Source organism: Marmota monax, unplaced genomic scaffold (genome assembly GCF_021218885.2).
Source record: "Marmota monax isolate L192 unplaced genomic scaffold, Marmota_monax_Labrador192_F-V1.1 WCK01_AAM20220418_F8-fsc00084, whole genome shotgun sequence".
Lineage (NCBI taxonomy): Eukaryota > Metazoa > Chordata > Mammalia > Rodentia > Sciuridae > Marmota > Marmota monax.
In genome coordinates this window covers 3,495,988-3,522,586 of record NW_026694575.1, presented here as the reverse complement: position 1 = coordinate 3,522,586, position 26,599 = coordinate 3,495,988, and the positions used below count along the sequence as shown (strand labels likewise).

Genomic DNA, 26,599 nt, shown 5'->3' with positions numbered 1-26,599 from the left:
GGGAGGGTTCTGAGCCTACTGTAGAGGGAGAAGGCAGGCCGCCCTCACCCCAGCTCCTGGGCTGGGTCCCCTGTGGTCGCAGCAGTAGGGGCTGACCCCAGAGTCTCACCACGTCAGGCCTGGCCTTTCAAAGCCACCCTGCCCCCAGCCAGCCCCTGAAGGTCTCCCAGCACAGTGACACATACACACAGGTAGGTGAGCAAGCTCGGAGGCAGCCTGGACTGGTAAGGCGGGTTTTGGTGCCCGGGCAGTTAAGAATAAGGAAATGCAACTCTTTTTTGGAGTGAGGACGGGCAGCATTCTTCCGGATAGGAGGCACCTGGCTCTCCCTCCAACACAATCAAGACAGCCTGTCTCGAGCTTCTGGTATCTTTGTTTGATTTCTGTTGGGTCAACAGTTACCGGTTTGGCAAATAGCAGTTGCAAGCCTCACACAGAGAATCATGGTAGCAGATTCTGAAACGCGCTGGGGGAAAGGACTCTTGGGAGTTTCATGGTCCAATGGCTCTATTCTTTCACTCCTCCTGCCTGAAAAGCAGGGAGGCAGGCCTGAGCATTCTAGCTGCCCTGGGCTTGGGGTCAGCTTGGGGCTGGAAGAGTGTCCTTTAGCATTTGTTTTTCTACAGCAGGAGGAGTCTCAAGCTATGAAATCTTCCTGAAATACAGACTGGGAGCTGAGCTTCCCCAGGAACACCTCAGCCCCAACACGTGGGCTGCACCCCCCCCCCAACAGCTTGGGGCTCTCCTTGCTCCCTCCAAGTGCATTAGCCTGAAGATGTCAGACTCAGCAGCAGAGGAGTCAGAAGGTGGCAGCCTGCTCAGAGAAGCACCCGTTTCATAGTCCCACACTGCAGACCTGCCAGTCCCTGTCAGCCCCTTTCACTTGTCCTCATTCATTTAATGCCCAGTCAGGAGGCTGAGACAGGAGGATTGTGAGTTTGAGGCTAGCCTCGGCAACGTAGAGAGAAGACAAGAAGAAGCCATTCGTGGCTCGGATGGAATACTGGTTTATTTTCCTGGAATGCTCCCAAAGGGACTTTGAACAGCTCGCTAGTGACTCGTTCTTCAGTCATTTTGCACAGGCGTACACACAAACATCAAACGAACTGGACGCGGAGCCAAGGAGGATGAGAGCAGCCTCACTCACACCACCAGGCTGCTGGAGCGGTCCAGGAGGACAGGACCTGGAGGATGGGGCCGGGCCAGGGTGTGTTATCTCAGGAATGTGTTGGGGCAAGGTCCACCTGATGCTGAAACAGTCCCTAGGTGAACTGAGCTGGCTGGGTTGGGTCCCCATCCTGATGGAAAAGCCCTTGGAATCTGGCCACATGTCCTTGCCACACTCATGCTGGAAAGGCAAGGCATCCCCCGGGGCCTCCAGCTGCTGGCTACCTACCCTTCTTGTCCCCAGTCCCCCACCAGAGGCCACCAGTGGCCCTGGCTCAACCAGCCCCAGCCTCGGCCTCCCTGAGGCAGCGTTTCTGCTGGCCCCTTGCAGCAGGCTTTCTGTCTGCCCAGGGAGCTCACCCAGTGGCCCTTGCACTTGTCCCGATGGCTCAAATACCTTCTGGGGAGCTTACTGGGGACCCCGGGACCCGCTCATCTTGCTCTTGCCCCTGTTCTCTCAAACAGGACTCTGCCTCTTTGATCTCTGCAGGGAGCCCCCTCATGACCCCTCAGAACCAACAAGCACGACCCTTCCCATGAGGGTCCCCCAACATCATGACTGGCCCTTGTTCCCCAGAGGCCATGTGCTGCAGCCCTGGTGGACTGCCTGCACAGCCTGGGTCTACTCTGACCTTTGGCTTCTGACCCTGCTTGTCACTTCGCCAGGGCCTTGTGACCTTGCATTTTCTCAGCAGGTGTGAACCCGGATCTACTGAGCTCCATTGTCCCACGGCTCCAGTCTCTCATCCCGTGTGGGGATCGGGGAATGAGTTAAGAAGCTCCTTTCCTTACATAGCATTTACAACTGGCCATAAAAATGCTCTGCTTACTGATACCACAAATATGTGGCGTGCCCTAGGGCAGAGCTAGGAACAGGAAAAAAAAAAAAATGACCACGCAACCAGCAGCCCTGAACGTCAGTGTGGCTCAAGGGCAACACAGACATGGATCCCAGGACCTGCAGATGCCGCATTACACCCCGTACACATGTATGGAAATGTCACACTGTGCCCTATAATTAATTGACAGTTAATAGGTGTCAATTAATTTTTTAAAAAATTTTAATGCAGGTTCTTTTAATGCAGGAGCTTGTCACAGCAGGGTGAGGGCAGAAGCAGGGCTCAGAACTGAACACCGGCTCAGATACAGTAACCGCCAACGCCTGCAATTAGCACCAGTGTTCAGAACAATTTACTCTGGAGGTTCTGAGAAAAAATATCCTGGGTGAGCAGCTGCTGTGGTTGGTACCCCCTGACTCCTGACCCTTGACCTCTGACACCAGGTGACAGCAGCTCAAGGCCTTTTACATCAGCATCCCATCACGTGCTACCCATGACAGAAAGGGGGGTGTCAATGGGTACAGCCAGGCTGGGGAGAACAGCCATGCTCAGTTGTGGCAGCTGAGCGGAAGGGCTCGAGATGGATGGGGCTTTGCAGTCCATCTGGGTCACCCACAAACTAATGCTGTGGTAGTGGAATAACTTAACACTCTGAGTATTTATGATGAATCTTGCTCCCCGCGAAGTTCCTTAAGAGAGGCAAGCCATCTTAATTCTCATCATAACAGTAGATGCTAGTTTAAGAGTACAAGCTCGAGAGCCAGAGCCTGGTCTTGAATCCTGGCTTTGCCACTTTCTAGCTGTGTGACCTTGAGCAAATTACTTAGCCTCTCAGTGCCCCACTTCCTCATTTCTAAATGGGGAGGTTCAGGTGATGGTGAGTTGAGCTGATAAATAGAAAACTTAGCACTTGACACACAAGAAAATTTGGCCCTAAGTACTTTTAACCTTGTTGGTATAAAGCAAAGAAACTGAGACTCAAAGAGAATAAGCCATTTGCCAAAGGTCACATGTTAGTAAAGAGGCAAAATTGACTCACAAATGAGGGGTTTTGGAACAAGCAGAAACCATGACGTGGGTAGGCAGACCGAGAGAGTAGAGAGAGACACAGGTGACCGTGCTGCCTCAGGCTCTGTGGCCTCCCAGCTGCAGCTCCCGCCAGCCCAGGGTCAGCTCCACCCCCTTCCTGAGATTCCTAATAATCCTTGGACCTCACAGCAGCCTGTCTTTTCTAGAGCTGTCCTGCATGAGCCTCTGTTGTCCTGGACCAGGGCAGACCTTACTTAGAGCCGGTTCTTTCCAGGGAGAGAGAGGGTGGGTGAGAATGGGCCTTACGGGGTCAGCGGCATCCCATGCCACCTGTGATGGCTAGTGGGGTGTTATCCGGAGAACGGCCAAGTGCAGGGTATGCTTGGGAACTGCACTTGGCCAGGTGACTAGGGGCAGGGAACAAATGATAAGAACTCAACAATCATAGCTAACGATCAAGGGTACTGGGCACCTGCAAAATAATATGCCTTGTTTACTTAACTTAATCTTAATAAAACCTGCAGGAGGGATGTCCTTGTATCTTAGGAAATACACACTCAAGTATTAAATTTTACAAGTAGTAAAAAGACATGTTTCTGACTTACCCTTAAATAAAATGGTTTTATATACATTACAGAATGAACAACCTAATCCGAAAATCCCAAATCTGAAAAGCTCCCAAATTTGAAATTTTCTGAGCGTCACCATGACACAAGCAGAAAGCTCCACACCATGAAACTTTGTTTCCTGCACAAAGTCACTGAACATATTGTGGGAGATGACCTTCAGCCCATGCACAGAGGGTGTACACAAAGCAAGAAAGAAGTTTGTGTCTTGACTAGGGTCCCATCTCCAAGATATCTTATTATGTAAATGCAAATATTCCAAATGTCCAAGTCAGCTTTCTGTTGCTGGGACAAAATACCTGAGACAAACAACTTAAAGGTGGAAAGATTGACTTTGGGTAACAGTTTCAGGGGTTTCAGTTCTGGGTTGGTTGGTTCCATCGTTTTTGAGGCTGTTTTGAGCAGAACATCATGGTGGGAGCATGTGGTGGAGCAAAGCTGCCCCCCTCAGAGCAGCCAGGAAGCAGAGAGAGACAGAGGAAGAGGCCAGGTCCCAATATCCCCTTCAAGGGTACACCCCCTATGGCCTAACTTCCTTCCACTGTGCTCCACCTCATGAAGCTTCTAACACTTCCTACTAGAGCCATGGGTCTGGAACACATAGGTCTTTGGGGGATATTCAGGATCTGGGAGATAAAAATCTGGAAAAAAAAATCCAAAATCTAAACACTTCTGGTCCCAAGCATTTCTGATGAGTTCACTCCACCTGTATATTTTTCTGAAAGACAGTGAGAGAATATGAGGTAAAGAGGCAACATGTAAAAGTTATATCTGGATAAAGAGTATATGGGAATTCCTTGTATTAGTTTTGCAACTTTCTTGAATGTTTAAAATCACATCTGAACAAAAGATACCAAAATATGTGTGGGAAAGGTTTTTTTGTTTTTATTTTTGGGGGCAGGGAGTGTTATGCTGGGGATGGAACCCGGGGCCTCGAGCATGCTAGGCAGGTGCTCCACCACTGAACTATATCTCCGGCCCAGAAAGGTCTTTTGAAAGCACTCTCAAAGTAGAATGAGGTAAACATTACTATTATTCCCATTTTACAGGTGAAAAAAAGTGAGGTAGAGCCTTAAAAATGGGACTGGGAGCATCTTCGAAAGGCTTTGTCAAGAGAAGCATGCCCCTCAGTATCCCAGGGAAGTCACTAATGGGGCCAAGGAGGGGGTGTAGGGTATAGAAGCTGGTCTGTTATCAGGGGCCAGCAGAGGGGTGAGATCTCTCATGTGGTCCCATTTTCCTCTACACCTCTGCATAAGCACACAGAAAATGATTGAGGGCTCAGCTTGGAAAAGACAGGGCTCAAGTGAGATCTCAGCAGGTGTGGGGGGAAGGAAGAATCAGGATAGATGTTCCTGGAAATAAGAGATGCCTGTGGGCAGGGGCGTGGGCGGACAGGAACCAGGTGGGAGGAAGACCTGCATTCCATTGGGCACCATTTGGACCTTTAGAACCTAAACATGCTGTAATTAGAACAGAGAGACCTTCTCACTGTCTGGCAGGAAAGGCAAGCGGCCAAGCTGTTTGTTCAGACCAGGACTCCGTCCACCTTCAGACTGGCTGCAGTTTGCCCCGCCTGCCTGTCTCAGGTACAACATCCAGCAGGTACTTGGAAGTGGACACCTGGGGTTTCATGGCAGAGCAGATGGTTGAAGGCTTGGAGGACACAGGACACCGCTAGGGAAGCATAGCACCCACAGACGCTGTAGGTGACCAAGGAGGGCACCTCTGGGCGGCCCCTGATGACCCCACAGGACTCTGCTCCAGGATGGGGGAGGGGGATGGAGCACACAGCCACGGGTCAGATTCTTCAAAGCAGGAGCACCAGGGCGGGCCTAGAGACTGAAGACTCACTCTTGGCCAGAGAACAACCGAGTCTGTTCTAGAAAAGTCCACAGAAGCTCAAAGAAAGGCAGAAGGAAGCAAGGTGTGGAGGAGGCGGAAGGATCCTAGTTCTCATTGGGTCTCTAGAACCATGTGCAATTTGGGACAAATCTGCTCCCTTGATTAGTGGTTGTCAAACTTAAGACTCCATCAAAATCATTCAGGGGTCCTTTTAACAAATGCAAAGTCTGGATTTAACCTCCTGAGATTCTGATTAGGCCGACTGGGGCGGGGGGGCTGGGAATCTGCACTGGGGCCACTCTCCTTCTTTAGAGGTTCAGAGGAACACGATCAACGGGTCATGCTGCCTCCAGGAGAAAACAGAACCCTTTGGCCAGAGGTGGATCTGATTTAAAACAAAAAGCAAACTCAGTTTTTCCAACTACAAAACTTGATAACTTTATATCTTGACCTTTCATATTACTTACAAGGCCCGTTATTTCCTAAGACACCACCTTCTTTATTTTCCTCACCTGGAATTATTTTTTGCATGTTCTTGTTATTTGTAAGCTCCAGGTGGGACAATGTCAGTCTTTGTTCACTGCTATATCCCCTTCCTTGCATGGCTCCCACCAGGAAGCCAACACACAAAGGTAATGGAATGCTTTAGATTCAATCCTATCCAACTGCAGCAGAAAGGGAAGGTAATCCACGCGTGGCCAGTCACTTCCTGCTCAGCCAACCTCAGACTGAGATGACCCACTTGACTTCTAGTGAACTCAAGGCAAACATCCTGAAGGATGTTCCAATGGACAAACAAGAATGTGGCAGACCAAGCCCACAGGCTGTGCAGTGCCAAAGAAGCACAGGGAAACTTGGTTCTTACTAGCCTTCCATACAAAAGTAAGGAGACAGCTCCGTTGAGCAGAACCTGGTCTCTCACCACGGACAGGGGCATCTGGTCAGGGAATCTTGGAGGGATGCATGAACCAAATGAACAAGTTCACACGCCCTGCTTATTCAGAAAAGGACATTTGCTAAAGCAGGAGTAGAGCAAGCAGGAAGCTCCAGCTTCCCAGATAGACCCTGAGCAATGCAAGAAGGTGCCCCTGAAGAAATTTCAGTAGCCAGGAGCAAGGGTGGCACACCTGTCACCCTAACTATGGGGGATGTTGAGGCGGAAGTGGGAGGAACGCAAATTCAAGGCCAGCCTGGGCAACTTGGACAGATTCCTATTTCAAGATTATTTTTTAATAAAATTTTTTTAAAGAAAAAGTAACAATTCTTGCCTCACAGTGTTGCTGTTAGAATTAAATTAGATGATGCCTTCAAAGCACCCAGCCCAGAGTGGGGCACCATGCAAACCTTAGCAGATGTTCACCAGTGATAATTCTTGTCTACAGGCTATGATCCGCATGGCAAGAGCATCCACACCCACATCTGGGGGAATGGAGGATGCAGGTAAGTGGATGAATATACAGACTCCATGCAGCAGCTGAAGGGAGCCCCGCCTCAGCTGGCAACCTCCGACCAATTTATTTAAGAGCATTAGTGCTGCCGTGGGAGTTGAAGATTTTCACATTCAGGCGAAAAGGAGCCCAAATCTCTTAGATACTTAACACATCAGAAAAGAAATATCAAGACAGGTACAGAAGAGGGAAATTTGCCAAACAGCAAAGTACCTGACATTCCCTCAAATATCTATTTCTCCACCTCCTGCAACTATTTTTTTTTTTTAAGAAAAAAACTTCCTGAATCATCTCAATTTTTCCAAGTAGAATCGTATAAATGACACGTTTTAAAGTGTTATCTGACGCTCATATGGGTGCCCTTGAAAAGGTACTCTCACATAAAATCATTCAAATTCTCTACGTATTAGGGAAAGGCAGATATATTTAATACAGTGATTCCCCACTGTAGCTGCACTTCAGGATCAACTGAGGACTTTCTAAATATCCCACAGTCATGCCATACCCCAGAGCAATGAAAACAGAATCTCCAAGGATGGGCCACTCATGGGTATTTTCAAATTCCCCTCCAGGGATCCCATGATTCCAATATGTAGCAGAAGCTGGGCACCACTAACTTTTCCTCATTTTTCCTGCAACCCTAATGACACCCCTTCATTCTCTATTGGGGAAAGGCGATCAAGAGTCCTTATTCACTCGTTTTACAGTTATGAAGACCCAGACTCAAGAAGGGCAAGGGAGCTGAGCGCAGAGGCACACACCTATAATACCAGCAGCTCAGGAGGCTGAGGCAGGAGGATCACGAGTTCATAGCCAGCCTCAGCAAAAGTGAGGTGCTAAGCCACTCAGTGAGACCATGTCTGTAGATAAAATACAAAATAGGGCTGGGGATGTGGCTCAGTGGTTGAGTGCCCAAGTCCAATCCCAGGGACCAAAAAAAAAAAAGAAAGAAGGGCAGAAGCCTGGATCTCCTGCCTCCCATGTGCGGCTCCCTCGACACCAGCCACTCAGCTATGCATGAACCGAGAGCGGGGAAGATGCAGGAAATCACACCATTCTAATAATGCAAAGAAGATGCTCTGGAGCCTGGCAAGGGAGGAGGGGCAGGCTTTTCTACAATTTGTCTGAGAGCTGAGTCACCACACAAAACAAAGGAGATGTCAAGTGAGGGTGAGGGCCTGAAGAAGGGAGTGTGGAGGATCAGCTTAGACAGCAAGGTTCGAGCATGATATTAAAATGCTCACAAGTCCACGAAGACCATTGCAACTGGCTCCCTACACCTGTGCTCAGAAAGGTCTGCACCCTGTCCGGCTTCTGCTGCTCCACCACTAACAATGCCTGGTCACTCTGGCTGCCAGTGGCTCATAGACTTGAGTGGGCAGCAGCTCACCCGGAGGGCTTGTTTTACTGCAGATTGCCAGGTACACCCCCAGAGCTTCTCATTCTGCAGGCCTGATGTGGGTGAACTTGATAAGCTGCTCTGGGACCACATCTGAAGAATGACTGTACCAGGCAAAAAAAACCTCGGGGGGTGGGGGGCGCACAGTGACCAGTAAAAGGACTGAAGAAAAACCCAGGGTCCTCCACTGGCTGCCAGCAAATATTTGTTTTATGTCAGCCAAGAAAATAAACCACTTTAAGTTGGTTTTGAGACTCCTTGAGCCGTAAGATGCCTTTAATATTCCTGTCTAGCAAAAGTCATTGTTCACTGGAGAAGGGTCTATCTTCTCAAGTGTGATCAGTGTTTCTGCGGAACATTTTTCTCAGTTAGAAAAAACAAAGAAGAAGTGGTTTATGTCCAAAAAAATCTGGTCCTCAAAATATATGAATTGGGTAGTAACAATATCACTATACAGAAAGCTATAAAAAGGACTGGGGTGGGGGTGGGGGTGGTGCAATCACTGCAGTTAGAACTGCCTAGTGAATGGAAGAGGAATATAATAAAGGACCTTTAATGTGATTTGTATCAACCCTAATTTATTCTCATTTTGCCATTGAAGAAATGGAAGTTCCGGAGGGTGTGAGTGATTTGGCCAAAGTCAAAGAACTAGCGAGTGACAAAGGTATATATAATTGAAGGAGAGGTTGGACTGGGGATACAGTTCAGTACTAGGGCACTTGCCTAGCATGTGGGAGGCCCTGGGTTCAATCCCCAGCACTGCTTTCAAAAAAAGCCTTTAATCAGGTAGGGGCGGGATTTTTCAGATGGAATTTTTCAATTCCATAGAAAAAGAAACATGTCTCTTCTCCTCCACCCCTGCCTCCCTGAACTACCTAGAACAGAAGTGGGAAAAGTTCCCAGGGGTGAAAAAGCCCAGAGACCCTTCCTCTGCCACTCAGCACAGGTCTAAGTCCAGCTGGTGAAGTGGCTCAGTGTGAGAAACAGTTCCTGTGATCTTCTATGACTGGGATATCTAAATTCTATTCATTCTAATTCAAGACAAGTGCCTTCTGGTTTCCAGAATCCCCCAGACTGCCTGCATCTCTGTGCTTTATTCCAGAATGGACAAGAAAACCCTATAGCATTTTGCTTCCACTTAGGTTTTGGTTAGCAAAACCAGAACAACATACACTCCACAGTCATGACAGTGCAGGGACCATTTCCTTTAGCCCTGGAAGGAGTGTCAGCCCCTGTTTTCAGTTTCCTCAACTGCAGATATATAGTAACCACTCGTAGGTTATTGCAGTGATTCAAGGAGTCAATGTATCAGTGGTTCACAAAGTGTAAGACACAGGTCAGCAGTGTCACTGGAGACCTGTTGGAAACGTACCTTCTCCCCACAAGACCCATGTGTCACACTGTGGTGTTTAATAAGCCTTCCAAGGGGCTTCTGATGCTTGTTCAAGGCTGACAACCACTGCTCTCGAATGTATGCACCACAAAGAGTATGTGCTGGTGTGATCTCTGCAAAAATCTTCTGTGCTAGAACAATGGCTGCCCTATTGCTGGCAAGCCATTTGATAAACAGCTATCAATGCTAAATGCATCCAGATGAACAGGAGAAGAGGGAAACTGAGGCTCAGAGAGCTTGGCCCTTCCAGCTGTATTTGCACAGCTCCAGGAGCCATGTCTCTCACTAATTTGCAGTAAATTCCATGCATTGGAGACTGACCTCCTTATCTCACTGCTGCATTCCCAGCACTCAAACCAGCTCATCACAGCAGGCTCTTGGTAACTCCCTACTGAGGTCAAAGTTCTCCAAGCCCCACACCTAGGTTCACACCATCACCATCAACAGGTGTCACACACACCTCCATTCTCCTAAGATGGTAAAAGAATTCTAAAGAACACCAAGCCCCTGGTCATAACGTGATTTATCTGTTTAACTATCGGTCAGTCTTCCTCATCTAAGTGTGTACCCCACTGCAGTGGGACTTTGCTCTGATCCTTGGCACTGGTGAGAGAGGCTGAGCACAGTAGGTACTCCATAAATACCTGTGGAGTGAATGGCCAACACCTGGCTGGGTGGGACTGATTAATGCCAATGCCCTTCGGCACCTCCACCACGCTAAAATGGACAGACAGGTTCTCCAACAGCTGTTGAACAAGCGCAAGCAGGGAGACGGAGTTGCAAGGACATGCTATCAAAGCAGTCACGAGTGAATCCCAGGGACCCCTGCTCCTGCACCACGCTTCCCAGCTCTGCAATGGCAATTCAATTCATGGCCCCGCTGGCTGCTCACGCAGCCTCAGTGCCAGCTCATTGGCAAGGGCTGCTTCGCTCCAGAAATTCCAAAGAAGGGCTCGGCTCTGATAAGACCTGGGGGGTGTGGGGGAGTTTACTGATTTATTTCTATAATGCAAGCACAACTAAAGTCAATGTGGCCCAGGTGAGCTGTAGCCCAGCGAGAAAACATCACGCTGGAGGGAAGAGGTGGGTTTTAGTCCCTCTACCAATGCATGGGGGCATAAGTTAGCCTGGCTATGTAGGGCTCCCGGTGGAGAGCATGATGTGCACTAGGCATGCTGAGACTTCCTGTATCTGGGGTCATCTCATCCTGGTCACAAGCCTAGGGTAGGCACAACCTACTGTTATTCCTGCTCTACACCGAGAAGGAACTGGTTTAAGGCTACTTACTACCTGTGAGAAAGCCAGACGTGACCCTGTGTCTCTGATCTTTATGAAGGTCTTATCCACTGCAGGGGGTGGGGTGTCACACCAATGACTGCCCGCAACAAGTGAACGTTACTCCATGAGCGAATACGGTAGATACACTGACAAGTCCTCGGTAGCTAATCAGCCCCTCTCCTTTTTCTTCCTCTCCCTCTCTCTCTCTCTCTCTCTCTCTCTCTCTCTCTCTCTCTCTCTCTCTCTCTCTCTCTCTCCACCCATGGAAAGAGATGGCAGGGATGGAAAGAGGAAGGCTTGGCAATCAGCAGACCTAGATTCTGATTCCAACTCTGTCCCTTCCTATCTGCGCACAACCTTGAGAGCTCATTACCTGACATCTCTCGGTCTCAGTTTCCCCATTTGCAGGAAAAATAGGATGCACAACAGTGCCTGGCATGGGACAAATGCTGACTAAAGATCACTAGAGCTGATCATTATTATTGATCATCATCATCACCTGGCACCAGTTGTTCCCACTGTTAGTGACGGAAACACCAACGGTGCACTCGCAAGAAGTTGGAGTGCATGATGAAATGCTCCCAGAGCCATGACTCTCCCAGAAAAGCCAGGGCAGATGCAGGATCGAAAGTCTGTCCCAGGGTCATCTCATCCTAGCAGCAGCCACCTGATGCCTGCGTCTTGATATTTTATCCTTCCACACCAGTTTCCAGTTGGTAGACCCCAGAGGCGGCCCCAGTGGCCAACCAAACAAGCAACAGCCACCACAGGGCAGAGAGGAAGCCAGTGTGTTGGGGGTGAGGGGACCCCGCCAAAACAGACTCCAACAGCAGCAGGCAGCCCCAGGGGAAAGTCAGCAGCTGCTGCTGGGGGCCTGGTGTCCTCGGGGCCAGAGTGATGAATGGAGCAAGCCAAGAGAAAAAGCCAACAAAGGTGTCCCTAATCTTGATGCAGTTTCATGTATTTTTTTTTTTCCCTCTCTGACCATAGAGAGAGAACTTAAGCCTCAGTCCCTTTTCTTTGGCAGACATTTGAAACGGAAAGATCCCATTTCTTCCCAGTGCGAGATGTCATGGGTAGAGACGCTACTGGGGGGGCGGGGGTGCAAGTGATTCACAGCTCTGGCTCTCTCTTCACTCCACCCCGCCATCCCTGTCAAGCATCTTTAGAGTACATCCCCCCTCCAGTAGCACAGCAGATGCAGTCCCATTATCCCGCACCCCGGACCCCATTATTATGACAAGAGGTTTTCTGCTTAGGAGCTGGAGGCTGAATGGCCCGCTGGCAAAGGTTAAATAACAAATCGCTGCTGGATCCAGTTTCTCAGTTTTCTCTCCCTTTATCTCCCTCTGAAGCAGGGATTCCACAGCCCGGCTCAGCCCAGCTGCCGCTGCAGCAAGTACGGCTTCTGGCTACAGCACCTCCAGGTGTGTGGGGCCGGCTGGCCTTCTGTGCAGGAGAGGCCTGGTGTGAGGTTTTCACACGAACTCAACCCAGGTCCAACCGCAGTCCTGTCCAAGCTGAAGTGCTTCCCTCAGCAAACAGCAAGGAGCTGGTGACAGAAATGCCACTGGAGCCACTTCTCCAAATGAAGTGGATTTCACTCATCCAGGCCCTCACCCCGCTGGGGACTGTGGGTCCTTGTCATCTGGAGACATATGTGACCAGAGAGAACTCCTGACGTGAGGTTGGCAGCTACTAAAAATGCTACACGAACCTGACCATTCAGACAGTCCGGCCAGCTACAGGCTGGCCACCTCCAGTCCCCACTCATCCCGACCTTGTCTCTTTTTACGTGCACCTGAGCTTGGTGTGCCAGCCTTCCTGGTAACTAAGGCAACCTGATTCTCTTCCCTTCAAAAGGGCAGTGTTTCTCTCACGGCTACCTGGGACCCCAGGGAATGAGAAAATCAGGTCAGTTTGACTAAGCCCTCTCCCTGGAAGGGGGAGGGATGGGGACAGAGAGGAGCTGTCTTGGCTACTCATTCCCTGGCTGTTGGGAGCCTTTGCCCAAGCGACATGGAAACGACTTTGACCTGCACACACTGCACCCTTCAAAGAGTCTCTGCCTCCATTTCTGTTCTCTCATCTCCAGAGATCTGGTTAGCTGGCTGCTCCCAAAGGTAGAGTTTATGCCAAACGGTCTCCCAAGCACCATGAAGATCTCAACGGCTTCTCCAACAGAGACTCCTTAGTAACATCCGGCCCTGAGATCACATCACTTTGCCCCTTCTAAAGAAGGAGCGGTAACCCTTAAAACCAACTTGTCAAAAGGGTGGGACCTTGACGTGGGTGAACAAACCTGGCCAAGGTGACCCAGAATACCTAACACAAGTGTAGGTTCAGAACTCTGGCAACTGGGTCTCCGTCATTCCTCAGCCTAATTTCTAAGTCTCAGGTGCTCCTACACATGTCATGTGGCTATTGAAAGGATTACATGAGATCACAACACAAAATGCTTTACCCAGCAGGCAGCAGAGGATGAGGATTCAATAGATGGTGGCATTTATTATTATCTTACTCACTTGTAGGTTCCCAAGTCTCTTCTTTCTTTCTGTTATCTATATTAGTACTTTGTAACCTTATCTCTGTCTTAAGAATTAACCTTATGTTCTCATGCATGGTAGATGCTCATAGAATATGTAGTTTTTAAACTTGAGCCTTAAAAAGAGTAGAGGAGCCCTCTAAAAATGTGCATATAGGTATTATTATTACAAGTCTAGATGATATTAGAACATCGAGCAGAAGCATGGACTAGAGGCTTTGAGTAAATCCCACGGCAGGCTAGTTATACCTCACTGAAGAAAGCACGTCAGAATATAAATTGGTAGAAAATGACATCTGCCGAGCAATAACCCTAAATCCATTTTAACAATTTGTAAAAACAATAATTCATTTGTGATCACTAGTACATAGACTGCTCAACATACAGCAAACTCTTATGACACCACACATGGTGGCCTTGACACTGTGAACTAAAACTCACTTGTCAATCTACACACCCAAAAAGGATTAGAAGAAATAATTCAGTCATAGCATAAAACATCCCTGAATTCTTACCATGGAGGAGGAGAACCTGGATCTGATTTTTAGGGAAAAGTTTACATATAAGAATAAGGAAAAGAGACCTTTACTAGACTCAAGGTTGGCATTGTTTACCATGTGACCTTGGACAAATCACTTATCTCTGTCTCCGTTTCATCTATGCAATGACAGGCATGGGTTGTATAACCAGAAAGGCCCTTTGCAGCTGCAAAGTGGGGTGGAGACTCAGCCTCCCATGGACTCAGGCGCTTTGCAGGTACTTCTTTCTAGTCAAACTGGCATTCCCTAGTGCCTCCTGAGTGCCAGGCTCCGAACTGGCCACCCTGCCAACATTAGTTTATGAATGCTTGGAGTCAAGCCTCATAGATTTATGTGCTTTTCCTCATCCGACGAAAGATAAAACCAAGGTTCAGAGAGAACGTGTAACTTATCAAGGTCACTCAGGGAGCAGGTGGCAGATGCCAGCCCCTGTTTCCATTACCCACACTTGCCCTCTGGTTGACCAGGACCGCTACAGGTGAATGAAATCATGTCTATCCCAGTTCCATTTCCCAGGGCCAAATTCCTGAGGCAGTGGAGCACAGGACTTGAGTCAGCAACTCATTCTGCAGGAGGCTGAATGGTGCAGTGGTTAGAAATGTGGGTTCTGGAGTCAGCCTGCTGGGCAGTCAGTCACTCAGCAGCTCCACAAAAGGGTCGAGTACTTAAGCTGAGGGTGGTGTTCAGTGGTAAATCAGGGCCCTAAGCATGCATGAGGCCCTGGTATTTTTTTTAAAAAATTAGTAGCTTCAGCAAATCTAGCCTACCTAGATTATTCAAGTAGATAATTGTGCCTAGTCCCAGTGTTGTTAGAAGGATTTAAAGAAATTTAAAGTCATGTAAAGCTCTCAGCAAACAGCCTAAATAGAGGAATTGCTCAATCATTGCTTGTTCTCCACCTAAATAAGAGGGCACATAGAAGGTGACAAGCAGTCTCAACTCAGGGCAGGGGTCACAAACCTAGGGTCCATGAGGCCCCAGAAATTATGTATGAAATACTTTGTTGGGAGGCTGAGGCAGGAGGATGGCAAGTTCAAGGCCAGCCAGGACAACTTAGTAAGACCCTGTCTCAAAATGCAGATGTAGCTCAGTGACAGAGCACACCCCTGGGTTCAGTGCCCCGCACTGAAAAGCAAGCAAGCAAACAAATAAATCCTTTGGGACAAATCGTGCTCCTGGTCTGTCTTATAAGGGTCTTGGGACCCCATGGAGGTTAAGATCTTTTAACTGATGAGGACCCAACTTTCTACAATACAAACTATTTGTGAAACAGATGAGCAAAAGGTGGTCCTGAATCAGAAGAGGAGCTGTCCTCTCTGCCTGGCCTCTTGAGCCACGTGGCCTCCAGATCCAGAAGCTACCTGAGTTCTCAGGTGCTTCCTGCAAGAAGTTGTGAACACACAGCAGGCAATGGGTAGGAATTAGGCTTCAGGAAATTTCTCTGGTAGGACCAGTCCCAATGATCCGTTCTTCTTCAGAGAACAATCAGTGTGTTTGTTTTTGCAGAGTATGAAGTTAAATACACTCAGACTGCTGGCCCTGTGTTGGCAGCTCCCAAAAGCACCCAAGTCTGCAGCATGAGGAGCCCCCCTCTCAGGGGCTGTGTAGGCCTGACATGCAGCACCTGGCTCTCTATGCCCTGTCACCTCCCTACATGGGCCAGGACTGGGGCAGGGCCTGCGAGCGCTGGAGCCTTTTGCCCAGTGGGCAGGGCCCAGGCTACCGACTGGACCCTCTCCGGTTGTTGGGACAACCGTCCTCAGGAATCTCGGTCTCCCTGTGCTCCCTGGGTGAGAAGGGGCGCAGTTGGCAAGGCTGGCCGCTTGGCTGCTCTTCCAACCCCCTGGTGAAAGGGGAAGCTGAAAACTGGATTCCCTACCCCCAGGAGCTCTGTGCGGACAGCACACAAAACAGCTCAGCCCAGAGAGAGGAATGTGCCAAGACATTCTTTAGGGTTGGTAACCGGAGATGCTATTTTGTCCTTGGTGGCTAAGAAATCACTTTTTCAACTGAAGGACCATTTGACTTACTTCTTTTAAATTCAAGGGAATGGGTGGGCATCTCCATGATTCAGGCATGGAAAACACCAGGCAAACACACACACACACACACACACACACACACACTCTCACTCTTTCTCTCTTAATGAGTGGGGTTTTTAATGGGATTGTTGTTGTTGTTGTTGTTCAAGGCATTGAACAGTTGCAAAGACCTTACCTACTCTGGGAGACTATCTGCTTCCTTCTGGGGTGGGGATATAGCTCAGTTGGTAGAGTGCTTGCCTCGTATGCACAAGCCACTGAGTTCAATCCCTAGCACCAAATAAATACATAAATAAATAAAATTAAAATTGCCTCCTTCTTTTCTGCACCTCCCTTTTTCCACCATAAAATTAGTGGGTAAGGAGAGGCAGAAAGGTCTGAAGTCATATCTGAGCGCTGGCAGCCCTTGCAGACTATCCAATCAATCTCTTCTCTTGCCCGTGGAGCACTTGAACTTCAGCAAGCTCAAAGCTAGTCCACGGAGCCCAACAGGCAGAACTAAAAGGTAGAAAGCCCTAACCAAGCTCACAGAAGGGAAAGTCCAGGGAACCACATATATATGCTCAGCTCAGCTCTACCCGGACACCTTCAGAGCTGGCCTACAACACCTAGGGCTGACCTCAAGCTTAAGTGCCCCACACCAGCCCAATTCAGGTAGGATGACCAGGAAGCCCAAAGATGAAGCCTTACAAATCAATGAGTAGAGCTGGAGATTTAGCTTGGTGGTAGAGCACAAAACCAAACCTACTTAGTGGGCACATGCCTATAATCCCAGCAATTCAGGTGGCAAGGCAAGAGGATCGCAAGTTTGAGGCCAGCCTCAGCAACTTAGAGAGGTCCTAAGCAATTTAGCGAGACCCTATCTCAAAATAAAAAATAAGGGCTGGGGATATAGCTTAGTGGTAGTGACCTTGGATTTAATCCCCTGTACCAAAACAACAACAAAAACCTACTTACAAGGTGAAGGTGAACAGCTCCACCTAAGCATCTGTACGCTCTTACCTGCTCTCCATCACTTGCCAAGCTGATTAAAATCAAAGTCTGTGCAGGGCTGGCACTGGGGCCTTAGGCAGGCCATAGTGTCCAGCTAAAATAAAATGAATGACACTGACCATCCCCCAGCAATTACTGGGATTTTTTAAAGTTCCTCTCTATTTATGGCAATAGTTTCCCGTTTGTGAAAGTGGCACAAAAATTTTAAGAGTGAGTTGATCCAAAGTCAAGTATTAAAGTAAGCAATAGCTCAAGTGGATATACCAGAAAGTCAAGAAGGTGGCCCATGTGACAATGAAATGTGGGAAACTGTTCTAGCCAAGTCAGTCCTTCAAAGAAAGCTACATGTTGTCCTCTTGCAAGGGTAAAGAATTACAGCTGTTTGCAAAACCTCCCAAAACTGCATTATCATCTCAGATGCATGATTATGGCTGCTGGCCTGGTAATCCTCAACTTCCAACATGACATCCAAATGCTAACAGGCACTGGGTGAGGTCAACTGCAGGGACTTAAACTGTGGGAGGAAAGATAAGCTTGAATTTGCCTGTTCTTAGAAGACAACTAGAGAAAAGGGGCTGCCAAGTTTACCCACATGTGGGGCAACTGTTTGACATGGGGGGGGGGGGAAAGCACGTCAGGAAAACAAGTTTGGCAGGTAGAATGTCGGAGCTGGTCAAAAACTTGGTGCATGCAGGTGGGAAGATCAAAATACTTGAGCAAATCACAACTGGGGACTTCAAATTTTCTCTTATGGTTTAAAAATGTAAGTTGGGCTCTGATCACTCAGGTCCCTTCCAACTTTTAAGAATCCGGCTATTCAACTCGTTCCCTTCCAAGCAAACCATTCATCTGACACATAGGGAAACCACCGCAAACAGGTCAAAGAAGTTTGCCTAAGGGACACTCTCCAGCATTAAAATGTTCTGTTCCAGATTTGGCATGATGCTGAGGAGAATGGGCACCCAGGAAATGATGAATGAATGAATAGACAGAAGTACTCAATGGAAACTACTAGGAATTTCAACTCTCATTTTCTTTCTGCTACTTTTTTAAAAATTTTTAACCCACATCTTTTATACACCCCATCCTGGACTTCTGAGATATGCCCCACCCCCATCCAAACCCCACATAATGAAAGTTCCATAAAAATCACCTCCATTGCTTCAGGGGACCTGACCCCCAAGGTCACAGACAGGTGAAACTTTCACATTCCTGAGACTCTTTGACCACAAACCGTGTCAGCCTAGGAAAACAAAGTGGTCCGGGGGTGGAAAGGGGTCTCCCCCACCCCCAGCACATACATGGACAGGGTGTGTGTGCAAAGTAATTCCAAGCAGTCCAAACCGAGAAAGTCTAGGGCGTTCAGACCGCACCTGCCTCAGCACAATCCCGTGCTCCAGCCGGCTAGGCGCTCACCAAGGTCAGGACGCGCTGGTGCAGGGCTGAGGAGCCTCGGGCCCCAGAGAGGAGAAAGGGAGGAGAAAGCGGCGATGGGTAGAGCTTCGCCGGAGGCCTCTCACCTCCATCTACATCCTAACAGCTTCCAAGTTGCAGTGAGATTCCTGGAGAACCAGTCTCCCTTGGCTGCCCTCACTGGCTCCCTCCCTCCCGTCCCACCTGGGCCTCCCCAGACTTGCTCCAACACTCTCAGGGGCCAAGGAGGCACCTGTCAAAATGCACACTCCAGGCTGTCTTCTCCTCGCGCAGCGCCCTTCCTCCAGTGGTCTCCACCGAACCCAGTGTCTCTATCACCCCTCCAAACCAGATCCCATCCCCCTCCCCCAGGCGAGTTTCGCGGAAAGACTAGGCTTCTCCAGCTAGGTCGCGGCCCCCGCCCCCGCCGAACCTCTCCCCCTAAAGGGGAAGGGGGCGGGGCTAGAGCTTAAGGTCAAAACTCCCGACAGGTGCTGGCTGGGGCCTAGGTACACCAGCAGGGGATGGCGGTGGGGGCAGATCCGGCCAGCTCACTGGCTGTCCCCTCCTCTAAGCACCCTGCTGGGGCAGCAGTGGCGCTCCAGAAGGGGCGGGGGTGGGAGGCAAACTGAAGAAAGCGCGAGGGACACGCTGAGCTCCCCTGCCCCCCTGCCCAGCCCGGGTCGGTGGCCTCAAGGGCAGGTGGGGACTCTGCCGGGGTGCCGGCAGCTTCCCGGGGTCCTACCTGTCCCGCGGATCGATCCAGCTGGTGGTGCGGTTCGTGTGGTCTATGTAGTAGACCTTGCCGTCGAAGTCGCGAGCCTCCTCCCAGCCCTCCGGCAGGGGCAACTCCGGCCGGGGCATCTTCTCGAGCGCGGCCCGCGCTCCCCCATGCAGCTCGCGGCCGCCGCGGGGCTCAGCGGCTCCGGCCGGCCGTCCCTAGTCCAGGCGGCCGCCGAGGCACCATGATCGGGGGGGTGGCGCCCGCGGACTGGGGGCCCTAATGGGGGCCGGCCGGGGTGGCGCCGCTGTCCATGCGGCCCTGCGGCCCCGGCGCCGCCCGCTCCTCCCGCCGCCGGCCTCTCACGCTGCCATGTGCGCCCGCAGCAGCGCGGAGCCGGCCGGGTGCGCCCAGCCGGCCAGGCGGAGCGGGCCGAGCGCGGCTGCCGCCTGCCCTCCGCCGCCTCCGCTGCCCTGCTCGCCGCCCGCCGCCCGCCGCCTCCCCAGCCGGCGCCGTTCCTTCTCTCCGTTCGGCCGCTGCGAGCTCGCCCGCCCTGCGACTCTGCCTCCGCCAGGTGCGGCTCGGGCGGTGCAGGTAACTGCGCTGCCCCGGAAACGGGAGGCGGAGCGCCGGGCTCCTGGGTTCCCGGGTCTCCTCCCCGCGCCCAGCGCCACGAGGGCGGGTCCTAGGGCCCGAGACGCGCCCCCTCGTGGGACAGTCCGAACCGCCGACCACCCCTGCGCTGCCCTTGCCAAGAGTAAGGGAGACTGCCCGTTGCCTGGGGTTCAGAACCAGAGGCGAGCCCCAGGAGGTCAGGACAAGACCCTCTCTGCCTGTGCTTCCCAGCGCTACTGTCTCTCCCACCCCGAGTGTCCAGGGTTCTTGGCACGGGTGGCCCCAACACTCCCAGTTTTTCTGTTATGTAGAACCAGGAGTCAGGCAAGAAGTGGTTAAGTGGGAAGATTCTTTTAAATCGGGGAATATAAGTTTTCCAGGATCTCTTGTCCCTTCCCCCAGCACAGGCACCATCTGTCTCCCTCTTATTCAATTCTCCCCACGTAGTTTCAGCTACCCCACCCCACCCCTTAATTTGCAAATTCTGCTGGCTCTAGGGTCCCTAAAATTAGTGCTAGGAATCTGCTTCCCTAGGGGGACTTCCAGAGGTTGTCAGGAGAAGTACTTTATAAAAGTAATAGTAATGATATTGTTAGTTAAATTGAGTACTTACCTGTGAAGGTAAGAAAGGTGGGAGGAAGGGGAAAGGGAGGAGCAAAATTCCATCTAGAAAAAATTTTAAGAAATTAAAACAATCTGCCAGACACTGTGGTGTGTATCTGTGGTCCCAGCTACTTAGGGAAGCTGAAGCAGGAGGATCACTTGAGCCTGGGAATTCCAGGACAGTCCAGTGAAAAAAGCAAGACACCCACTTGAAACATAAAAATAAATAAAACAGAGACAATGTTTCTTGAAAATACTGAATTAAATACAAAAGAAGAGGGTAGCAGGATTGAGTTAGGATCAGCTAGAGTTGGACTTCTACAGGACTTAGGTGTTGTTTCCCCGAGGATGAGATCAACCATTTTTGCAGTGGACATATGACTGGAAGCTGGACTAGAGAAATGAAGCACAGTACAGTGTGTCCTCTTGTCTGAGTCCTGCAGTCTCCCAGAAATGTCACTCCCTGGGCCTGTATGGGCCAGAATGTGCTGAGCAAGAGAGGGACTCCCCTGCTCATGGTGTCATCTCTGCTTGATAGAGAAGACCCTCCATGGTGAGCTCCTCACCTTCTGCAAAGTTAATTATTTCCCCGAGGTCGGGGCTGAGGGGCTCAGTGTATGGTTCTTTGTTCCCACCTTCCACAAATCCTAGACACCAAAGTCCAGGAACTCTGGCCTCAGGAAGGTTCCAAACACCCAAAAGTAGGAGTTCCCCATTCCCTCATGGGGAATTCCCTCAGCCCTCTCCACTTTCTCTACTTGGGCCATCTTTCACTATGTAAAAAATTCCCAATTTTATTTTTCCTATTGTGCCAAGAATCCAGTCTGGGCCTTGCACATACCAAGCAAGTGACTTTGTGCTGAGCTACACCCGCAGAAAAACCTCCAATTATTGATTAGAGCACAGCTCAGAAGTCAAGCTGACCAGAAGCTACATGTTTCTCACACCTGATCTCCTTTAATCTTCACAACGACCCTCTGGAGTAGGGCAATATATTGCGCCCATTTTATGGACGAGGAAGTTGAGGTTTCATAATGGCCAGGGGCACCCAGTTAATGAGACAAACTAGGTTTGTCTGACTCTAATGCCATTGCTTTCGACCACCAACCTATGCTTTCCTTCTTTTAAAAATTCTCCCATAGCTCTAGGACCTCTCTGTAGTTCAGGTCTGGAATATCATGGGTGCTGACAAATATCATCTCTATTGATATTTGTTTCATAATTTTTTTTTTTTTTTGAGAAGCAAGGCTGCTTGGATCCCGGACTCACACTACTTTCCAGCCATGTGAACTTGGGCGACTTGTTGAATGGAAGTATTAGTTCTGGGCCTGAAAAAAAAATCACATAATAACGTGGACTCCTTAGGGATGGTTGTAAAGGGCAAAATGAGATGAGAAGCCATCACCTCAGGAGCCCCATGTCTAGCAGCAAGCAACCTCTATGAATTGTAGACCATTTCTGCTCAAAACATAAGCTCATGTCCATCCCCAAAAATTATGGGTGGCTGCTTGTGATAGTTCTAATTGTTGATTTCTTGTGTCGTATTTTCCAACCAAACCTTCTAACTAACTGTGCTCCTTGTGAAACACCTTGCAGATTTTCAAATCTGACTTTCTTTGTAACTCTGATGCCCACCACCTGGCATTTACTTCTCCTTTGGACTTTTACACCTGACATGGAAAACAGGAAGAAGACCAGGGTAGGAACTGACTCAAGGATTTGGCCCTCCCACCCCCAACAAAAGAATCCCAGGTTATCTCCCTGAAGCTCAAGCAGGGTGAGGTCATAAAACAGATGGCCACCTGCCCCACGCCATGGCAGGTGAATCATCCCCCTGGCATTCTGTGAGGCCCAGGGCAAACGTGCAGGGGATTAAAGGGAGAACCGGCTCAGCCATGTGATAGGCCAAATTGGAGTTTACTCTACAGGTGACTGACCTGCAGGAATCTGAACTGAAGACAAGAGGCCCTGGCCTCTTCCTCCTGGGGCTGTGTATGGCTGCCTGTGTGCTGAGTTCAAGGAGGCAGGCCTGATCATTGTTGGAGCCAAGCAGCAGTGACCACTGGCCAAAACTTCAGAGCCAGGTGGCCCGCAGGAGACACCAAGCCTGAGACAAGTTGCTTGTTTTTAAAAGCAATGCCCACTTAAGTCAGTTCCCCACTGCAACAGCCACAAAGAAAGGCTACTTTCCACACATATGCCTTAAAGGACAGGGTGACATGTTTCATGGAGATGGCAAGAAGGAGAAATTAAATGCAAATAACGAAGGGAAGGGAAATGCCAGTATAGCTTCCTGTTGGCCCCTGCATTCTTTAGGGCAATAGAGGCTTGGAGAACTTCTGCGGAGATTTGTCTTTCTACTTGGTGACTACCTCCCTACCTCATGCTGTACCTCCCACACATCCTGGGGAATGCACACTTATGTTCTGTGGCTGAGCCAATAATGTCCCCTTCCTTTAGTCACGCATTACTTGAGGTTCATGGTGGACTGGGTTCCCCCCCCCCACCAATGATGGGAAAACATGTCCTCAGCCAGAGAAAATTAGGGTGGAAGAAATCCTTGGCAACATGAGAGCGGAGGCAGACGAAATGGTTTCTTATTTACCTCTGGGTCCTCAGTGCTGAATACGGCACTGGAAAATAAATCCAAGTCTAACACAGCCGATTCATTTTACAAACAGGAAAAGGAGTCTCTATGCGTAATGATTTATTGTCCTTGGTCTTATTGATTCCATTTTCTAGAGGAGCAAACTGAGGCGCAAGAGGTTGAAGCCCAGACATCAATGCTGCTTCCGTGGGCTTTCCCTTCTGAATTCCCAGCAAGGTGACTCTAAAGTACCTATGGAGAGAATTTTGGGTTACTGTCTGGTTGGAGCCGGTGGAAGGGTAGCCAGGAGGCCAATCTTGAACTTCTGCCTTCATTTGGGTTGTGGACCCATCTGGAGTGGCTGAAGGAGGCTTTGGAGGCTGGGCAGGGCAGCCAAAGCAAATCATCGTGGAGCTTGCACGATGAGCAGGTAGAGTGGCAGTGGGCTCTGCTCCTCAGCTGAAGAGAAGGCCTACCTGGTGCCGATGCTGCACCTGCCTGATGCGGTCCCAGACCCACCTGGGGGTGAACAGTATGGGATGTCATAGACCACGCAGTCTCTGGAAGGAGGCGTTTTCCTCCCACGGTGCTGCCTGGCCCCCAACCCTTACTGTTGTATTCATTAACCGGATTTCTCTTGGGCCAGTGGCGATCCTGGGGCTGCAAGACAGGTGGAGACCGTCCTGTTTCCAGAGCCCTCACCCAAGAGTCCTCTGGGACTTGGGAGCTGTTGTGTCTTTCACCAAGCAGGAAATGAATTATGCACTGAAGGAGGAGATGAAATCTCAGTTTCAAGGGTGGGGGCGTGGAGGGAGGGAGGGAGAGGAGCGCTTGTGAGCGAGGGAGGGCGCCCTTGCTGGCAGCCGCTCTCCTCCCCTCCTACTGCGCAGCGGAGCCCTGGTGGAAACCGGGTGGGCGGTAAGCGCAGTACCCAGTGGGCTGGCTGAAAGGAGCCGCTTCTGGGTATTTATAGCACTGGCATTGCCATGGTACCCGGGCGCTTAAATTAAACTCCAGCCCAACTGTTTAGAGACGCTGGGAATGAAGAGCTGTTCACCTGTCCACTGCGCAAGGTCTGACACCTCATTATCAGAACTTCAGCACTTTAAAGGGAGGCAGACGGAATTTTACAAACCACCCAGCAAGAAGGGCGTGGGGTGGGGTTTAACCCCAGATAACCTACCAGACAAGGTGACTGGGTGGAGTACTAGAAAAAAATATGGACAGGAGAAAAGGAAAAAAAAAAAAAAAAAAAAAAAAAAACTCACATACCTGATCCTTGACTCTGCATTTTGGTGGATGTGTGACTTTGGGCTTGAGACTTGGTCTCTCCCAGCCTCAGTTTCCTTGTCTGTGAAAATGAGAGCTACAATACTCATCTCACTGTTGGCTTGTGACAACTCAATAAGAATTTGTTGTTGTGACCAGAATACTTGACATGAACAATTTTGGGGGAGGGGGGATACCGGGGATTGAACTCAGGGGTGCTGGACCACTGAGCCACATCCCCAGTCCTAATTTGTATTTTATGAAAGACAGGATCTCACTGAGTCGCTTAGCGCCTCACTTTTGCTGAGGCTGGCTGTGATCTCACAATCCTCCCGCCTCTGACTCCCCAGCCACTGTGATTACAGGCCCATGAATAATTTAAAGAATGAAAGATTTATTTCAGGTTTCAGAGGTTTCGATCCATGGGCAGCTGGCTACTTTGGGACTGAGGTGAAGTGGAACCCCATGGTCGTGGCAGCTGGGAAGCAGAGGGGGCTGGCGAGGAGAAATGCCTCCCAGGGAACACACCCCAGTGACCTGCTTCCTCCAACATGGCTCCACCACCTAGTCTCCTGTCATCAGATTCTTAATCCATCAGTGGGTTGATCCATCCATGTAGAGCCCTCAAGATCCACTCATTCCCCAGGACCTCCCCTCTGAACACTGCTGTCCACGGCTTTTATTTGAAAAGGGAGGGATAGAGAAAAACATGCCTTGTCCATCTTCCTGGGAGCAGAAAGTCATTGCTTTCTGTGAACCAACAAAGCTCAATTTTTCTAAGCTGGAATTCATATTTTTCAATTGTTATTTTTGTTTCAAGTACTGAGGATCAAACCAAGGCCTAGCACATAGGAGGCAAGGGCTCTATCACTGAGCTCTATTTTACTTTATTTTGAGACAGGGTTTCACTAAGTTTCCCAGGCTGTCCTTGGACTTGAAATCCTCCTGCCTCAGCCTCTCTTGTAGCTGGGATTCCAGGTGCTTGTGACTACACCTGCCTGGCTTTCTTCCTTCTTCTTGACCAAAGGCCTATGTCAGCTCCTTTTTTTTTTTTTTCCTGATTCTTGACCATTTGAATGATATCTTAACTGATTTCATCTCTTGTATTCTCACCAACCTTTATCCATGCAATGTGCCTCCTGATCCTTCTAAAGCAGGTGTCCACAGGTGCATTCCTCAGTGTGAAGCACAAAAATGGTCTGAGACCAAAGATATCTGGGAAATGTTGATTTTATTTATTTATTGGGGTATGGGGATTGAACTTAGCCCTATTTTGTATTTTATTTAGAGATAGGGTTTTACTGAGTTGCTTAGTGCCTTGCTTTTTGCTGAGTCTGGATTTGAACTTTTGATTCTCCTGTCTCAGCCTCCTGAGATTACAGGTGTGCACCACCACGCCCAGCCAGAAATGTTGATTTTAATAAAAGAAATAGATTTGCTTCTTGTGAGACTTCCCAGAGCTCTCAGTGTAGATGCATCCATGATGAAGAGGCCATAAAAATATATACGGAATACAGAATTGATCAAATTTATCTGACTAAACTATCTTTTTTCTTCCTGAGCAACTCTAAGAATGCAATGGCTTGGCCAAAACGAAGAATCAGATAACAAAGGGCTCGGGTGGCTGAGACAGGAGGATTGCAAGTTCAAAGCCAGCCTTCAAAACTTAGTGAGGCCCTAAGCAACTTAGTGAGACCCTGTCTCTAAATAAAATACAAAAAGGGTTAGGGATGTGACTCAGTGATTATATGCTCTTGGGTTTAATCCCTGTATACACACACACACACACACAAATCAGATAACGTCTTCGGCTTTACGATCTCCACAGGGTTTTTGTTTGTGTATTTATTATTATTTTTTTTAGTTGGTGATGGACCCTCTTTATGTATTTTTAAAAAAAATTTTGGTGGGGTAGGGATTGGAACCCAGAGCCTCCCACTTGCTGGGCTGGGCTCCAGTACTGAGCTGCGCCCCTGCTGGTATAATGTTTGTTGCCACCACTAGGCCCTGCTGCTGTTGTAGGGTGAGACTGCAGTATGTAAACAGATGGGTGTGGTTGTGTGTCAATAAAACTATTTACAAATACATATCCATGGCCGCCGGGTTGTGGTGTGTTCACGTCTGTTCAACACGTGATTTCAGTGACAGAGACTCGGGTGTCATCTGGGTTCTTTCTTTTCTTTACTCCCTATATCTATTCTATCTACAAGGGCCTTGGATCCTATCACCAAAATGAGTCTTTATCTCT

General features: G+C 49.5%; 1 protein-coding gene across 1 annotated transcript in view; it reads right to left on the bottom strand.

Moving 5' to 3' along the window:
• Wwc1 (WW and C2 domain containing 1) overlaps positions 1-19,534 on the bottom strand; it is a 142,937-nt gene extending 123,403 nt beyond the window's left edge. The window contains exon 1 of the mRNA XM_046421352.2: positions 19,302-19,534. Within this exon, the coding sequence (XP_046277308.1) occupies positions 19,302-19,420 (119 nt within the window). The 5' untranslated portion in view covers positions 19,421-19,534. The remainder of the gene's footprint in view (positions 1-19,301) is intronic.
• Positions 19,535-26,599: the final 7,065 nt, after the last annotated feature.